Genomic DNA, 6,077 nt, shown 5'->3' with positions numbered 1-6,077 from the left:
ATCTCCTACCTTATTATTGCGTATATATATTTTTAGGGTGTTACAAGTTGGTATCAGAGCCCTAGTTTAAGCGAACTAGGTGAGGAATCAAGACGCCTAGACTTAAGCTGGATTCGCAAGTTTTAAATTTGGGTGATGTGGGTAGAAACTTTTAAGATAGGAGAGCCTTGGAGTCAACGGAGATACATGATTGTTGAATTTCGACGACAATGTTGAGGATCCTTATGTATATTCTATTCAAAATTTCACTTAGCTAATGCTATTTTGAGTATGTTGTTACATAAGCATGCTTGAACTTACTGTTACTGCAAGGATTTATGAATGTGTCGGTACATATTATGTTAGTTCCCTATCTTCTAATCTCAACTCTTTTTCACTCTCTTATATGACAGACTAAAATGGTGAATACTCGGAGTAGGCGAGATACCTCACAGGAAGGTCATGCGGTGACTTAATCTACCGCGGATCAACCGCCACGAACCACCATCGCAAGGGTTCATCCTAGGCAAAACACCTTGGGTGGTGGAGTTGACCACGTTCCCCAAGTCGACCTTGCCACCTCTAACCCCATAATGGAAGAAGAAACCCCGGAATCAAGAATGATGGGCACAATGATGGACGTTATGAACAGAGCTATGGCCCAACAACAAGAGTTCTTTATGAAGTTGTTGGAGGATAGAGATGCTAACAACCGTAAGCATGAAGCAATTGCCGAGAATATAACTATTGGAGGATCTGGGGGTACCGGAAATGGAATCCCAACCCAGGAGTTAGTGACGATTGAGGCGAGACAAATAGGTAGAGTTTGCTCTTACAAGACCTTCCTATGTTGCAAACCACCGGAATTTGTGGGGTCGGATGATCCTGTGGCATGCATGAATTGGCTTCGAGAAATTGAGCAAGCCTTCCGGGCTTGTGATTGTGATGAGGAGCAAAAAGTGAAGTTTGGCTCTCAAATGCTGAGGGGTGCAGCTCTTACCTGGTGGAACATTGTCATCTCAACCATCGAGGTTACAGAATTGACCAAGATGAGTTGGGCCACGTTCAAAGAGAAGGTAATGGAAGAATATTGCATTGAACAAGAGATGGACCGCATCGAAGAAGAGTTCCGAACTCTTAAGAAGGGGAACTTGTTAGTAAGGGACTACACCCGACTCTTCATGGAAAAACTAAATTTAGTGGGACATGTGGCCCCAACGGAGAAGGAGAGGATGAAAGCCTACCTCAAAGGGCTGTCTGCGGACATGATGGTGATGGTTAGGAACTCCAGAGCCTCCACCCTTAGGAAGGCAATCGAAGAGTCCAAAGTCATGGAATCGGTTTATATTAAAGGAAAAGAAGAAAGGATGTCGAGTGGTGAGAAGAGGAAATGGGAAGGGACTTATGCACCATCCAAAAAGCCAAACCATTTCGACAGCAACAATCGCGGAGTGTATCCCAAACAAGAGGCTAGATGGTGTCCCAAATGCCATAGTAAACATCACGGCCCGTGTAGCACCAACTCTACCCCCACCAATGCTTTAAGTGTGGGAAGGCAGACCACACATAACGAGTGTTCGATCAAGGGACCCATATGTTTTGGGTGCGGAGAGCCGGGTCACTTCAAGAATGATTGCCAAAAGTTGAAAACAGGTGGGAGTCAAGGAAGAAAGGAGAGCGCCCCTAAAGCAACCGGTTGAGCCTTTCAGATGTCGAGAGAAGAAGTTAAGGCGTCGACGGATGTAGTGTCGGGTACGTTCCTTATTAACTCCGTACTTGCACACGTGCTTTTTGATTTGGGTGCTTCATGTTCTTTTGTATCCACTACATTCTATCAACACTTGCATATGCCTCCTAGTACACTAGAAGAAGCATTGATCATAGAGATAGCGAATGGTAGTCATGTCCTGGTGCGTGAGATTGTTAGAAGTTGTGTGTTGGGAATTGAGGGAAAAGAATTTCGGGTGGACCTCATACCCATGGCTATAGGCGGATTCGATGTCATAATTGGGATGGATTGGTTGATAGAGAATCAAGCAGAAATCTTATGCTCTAAAAAGTTGATCCGAATCCTTTGTCGGACGGGGACGCGGTTCTAGTTTATGGAGAAGGAGAGGGAATGTAGTACTCTTATCCACGGCGAAGGCACGTAAGTGTCTAGCTAAAGGACGCTCCTCGTTCATTGCATACGTGTTGGATACCAAACCAGAAAAAAGAAAAATTGAAGATGTGAAGGTGGTCAATGAATTTCCTGATGTATTCCCTGAAGACTTACCCGGTTTACCACCCGATAGGCAGGTGGAGTTCCGGATCGACCTCATTTCGGGAACCGCTCCAATTGCTAGAGCCCCTTACCGCTTGGCGCCATCCGAAATGCAAGAGTTGATGTCTCAATTACAAGACCTTCTGGAGAAAGGGTTTGTTAGATCGAGTTCGTCACCATGGGAATCTCCAGTCTTGTTTGTAAAAAAAAAAGACGGCACCATGAGGATGTGTATTGATTACAGAGAACTCAATAAGGCAACCGTGAAGAACAAATATCCTCGTCCTAGGATAGACGACCTTTTTGACCAACTTCAGAGAGCAAGTTGCTTCTCAAAGATTGACCTTCGTTTGGGGTATCACCAAGTGCGAGTAAGAGAAAATGATGTGTCGAAGACAGCTTTTAAAACACGATACATGCACTATGAATTCTTGGTCATGCCTTTTGGTTTGACGAATGCACTGGCGGTATTCATGGACTTGATGAACCGAGTGTGCCGACCGTTCCTTGATAAGTCAGTGATAGTGTTCATTGACGACATACTCGTCTATTCCAAGGACGAGACGGATCATGAACAACACCTTCGAGAAGTTCTCGAAGTGTTGAGAAAAGAGAAATTGTATAAAAAATTCTCCAAGTGCGACTTTTGGTTAAATGAGGTCCAATTCTTGGGTCATGTTGTCACTCGAGACGGGGTAAAGGTGGACCCATCTAAGATCGAGGCGATGATGAATTGGGAACCACCAAAGTGTCAGTCAGAGATTTGAAGTTTCTTGGGTTTGGCGGGTTATTACAGGAGATTTATCCAAGATTTCTCCAAGATCGCTTCTTCCTTGACGGTATTGACTAGGAAGAATGTGAAGTTTATATGGACAGAAAAGCAAGGATATGCTTTTAGAACTCTCCAAAAAAAATTATGTGAAGCCCCGATCCTCTCCTTGCTAAAAGGATCTGAAGACTTCGTAGTTTTTAGCGACGCTTCTAAAATGGGATTGCATTGTGTCTTGATGCAAAGGGGAAAGGTGATAGCATACGCCTCCAAACAACTCAAAGATCATGAGAAAAACTATCCCACGCACGATTTGGAGCTAGCGGTGGTGGTGTTCGGCTTAAAGCTATGGCGACATTACCTTTATGGTATCAAGTGCACGCTTTTCACCGACCACAAGAGTTTGAAGTACATATTTGATCAGAAAGAATTAAACATGAGGCAACGGCGTTGGCTCGAGCTGCTCAAGGACTACGATTGCGAATTACTATACCATCCGTGCAAGGCTAATGTAGTGGCGGATGCCTTGAGCCGGAAGGAGTACGATAGTGAGACGAAAGCCGTGCTCACTAGGATCGATCAGATCAAAGCGGCACAGTCTGAAGCACTTTTGGAAGGAAATCTCAAGAATGAAGTAATGATAAAACAATACTTACTTCTTACGGAGGACGACCGTGGCTTAAAGTTGTTTCAAGGACGTATATGGGTACCCAAGGTTTGAGGCAATCATGAATTGTTGCTGGATGATGCGCACAAGTCTAAATACTCCATTCACCCAGGTAGCACCAAGATGTATCGGGACTTGAAATTGACATATTGGTGGCCCGTTATGAAGCTTGACATGGCTCGTTACGTGGAGAGGTGCGTGACTTGTTTGCAGGTGAAAGCGGAGCACCAACGACCTTATGGTAGCTTTGAATCCTTGGAAATTCCTGAATGGAAGTGGGAGCATATTACGATGGATTTCATGACCAAACTGCCGAAGACCTTAAGAGGTCATGATACGATATGGATAGTGGTTGATAGACTGACAAAGAGCGCTCACTTCTTCGCAATGAGTGAATCGTTGCCAATGGAGAAGCTTGCCAGGTTATACATTGACAAAGTAGTCTCAAGGCATGGTATACCGTTGTCAATAGTACCGGATCGAGATAGCCGATTCACTTTCCATTTCTGGAACGGCTTAAAGAAAGAGTTGGGAACGAGGGTGAAGTTGAGTACAACTTACCATCCTCAAACTGATCCTTGAAGACATGCTTAGATCGTGTGTTATCGACTTTGGCGGGAATTGGGATTCTCACCTACCCCTTGTGGAGTTCGTCTACAATAATAGTTATCATTCCAGTATCAGGATGGCACCATTCGAGACGTTGTATGGACGAAAATGTAGAACTCCAGTGTGTTGGCTAGAAGTGGGTGAGAAATAGTTTGCTGGTCCCGAGATCGTTCTGGAAACGACTGACAAGGTGAAGTGTATTCCGGAACGCTTAACGGTGGCTCAAGATCGACAAAGAGTTACGCAGACAAGAGGAACCGACCTATGGAATTCCAAGTGGGCGACCGTGTAATGCTAAAGGTGTCCCCTTGGAAAGGCATTATCCGTTATGGAAAGCGCGGGAAACTAAGCCCTCGTTTCCTTGGACCGTTTAAAGTCCTGGCTAGGGTAGGACTTCAAGCTTACAAAATTAGAACTACCCCGTGAGATGGCCGGAATCCATAACATATTCCATGTGTGCTACCTTCGTAAATGCTTAGCGGAAGAAGAAAGTGTGATTCTACTTTCGGAAATTCATGTGGATGAGGACAACCGGTGTGTTGAAGAACCGGAAGCCATCTTAGAAAGGAAGACCAAAGTGTTGAGGCACAAAGAAAATTTCATGGTTAAAGTACAATGGAAATATCACCGAGGGTCAAACGTAACATGGGAAGCGGAAGAAGAGGCGTTACCCCCACCTTGTCTCTTGAACTTAAATTTCGAAGGCGAAATTTATCCCAAGGTGGGGAGGATTGTAACATCTAGAAATTTATCGAACCTTTTATTTATATATGTTTGATCTTCCTTTAGTAAAAAGAAAAAAAGAAAGGAAGGGGGGGGGGGTAGCTCAGCTACTATCTTTTATCCTACCCTGTGCCTTGCCAAGCAGCAGACAGCAACCAGCAGGCAACAGGCTTGCTGCGTGTTTCTTTTTCTCCTTACCAAGCCACAAACATCAAACAGCAGGCAGCAGCCTTGCTATGCAGTTTCTTCGTTTCCCTCGCCCAAACACTTGCATAAACAACAGTCGTTGCTGTGCTTTGCCAAACAGTAGCTGCTGTTGAACTGTCTCCTCGTTCCTTCGCCAAACAGTAACCGCTGTTGAGCTGTTTCTTTGTTTACCTCGCCAAACAGAAACCACTGCTGTACTGTTTCTTCGTTAGCTTCGCCCAAACAATATGCGCTACTGTGTTGTTCTTCGTTTTTCCTGATTCTCCACTCCTTCAGTTTCTGTTGCTACTGCTGCCCCACGAAGATAGGAGTGCAATCTTGCTACTTTCGAATTTCCTTCCGTCAAACCGGTTAATTTCAAGAGATTGGGATTTCTCCTAAATCCTACAAGGTGAGTTCATCTTAACTCTATATAAATCTATATGCTATTGAAATAAAGTACCTTGCTTATCCTATGCCTTAATTTACTGCAGATACTCACTTAGGTGAAATGGTTAGTTTTGGGTCAAAAGGATGAACTTGGGTGATCTCATTATTAAAGAAAAGTCGAGTTTGGGCAAATGACTTTGACCAATTGGTAGGACGCTCCTTTCAAAGTGTTGTTGGTATTTGAACTCTTAAAGCTTCATTCCCATAGTTCGGGGTTCTTTATTGGCAAGTGAAGAATATTTTGCTTGAGTTAGGATACACGTGAAACCTTATTGATAAATAAGTGCTATTATGCTTATGGCACCCTATTCATGTATTTTACTAGAATGTAATGACTCTTAAGGCATGAAGAGTCGTTTCATTGTAGTTGTGTGAAGGATGGTGTAAGTTGGACTTAGACATTGTGATTATTATGTAAATTCCAAATCATC

The 6,077-nt window shown here is 43.9% G+C and overlaps 1 protein-coding gene across 1 annotated transcript; it reads left to right on the top strand.

Moving 5' to 3' along the window:
* The first annotated feature begins 572 nt into the window (after positions 1–572).
* On the top strand, positions 573–1,679 carry LOC112512929. Its single transcript, XM_025119055.1, has one exon. It carries the CDS (start codon positions 573–575, stop codon positions 1,677–1,679), a length of 1,107 nt encoding a protein of 368 aa, XP_024974823.1.
* The last annotated feature ends 4,398 nt before the right edge of the window (positions 1,680–6,077 follow it).

The sequence above is a fragment of the Cynara cardunculus genome (genome assembly GCF_001531365.2).
Source record: "Cynara cardunculus var. scolymus isolate 2C chromosome LG 5, CcrdV1, whole genome shotgun sequence".
NCBI classification, from domain to species: Eukaryota; Viridiplantae; Streptophyta; class Magnoliopsida; order Asterales; family Asteraceae; genus Cynara; species Cynara cardunculus.
Note: the sequence above shows the minus strand (reverse complement) of the source record. Positions and strands in the feature narration are given on the sequence as shown.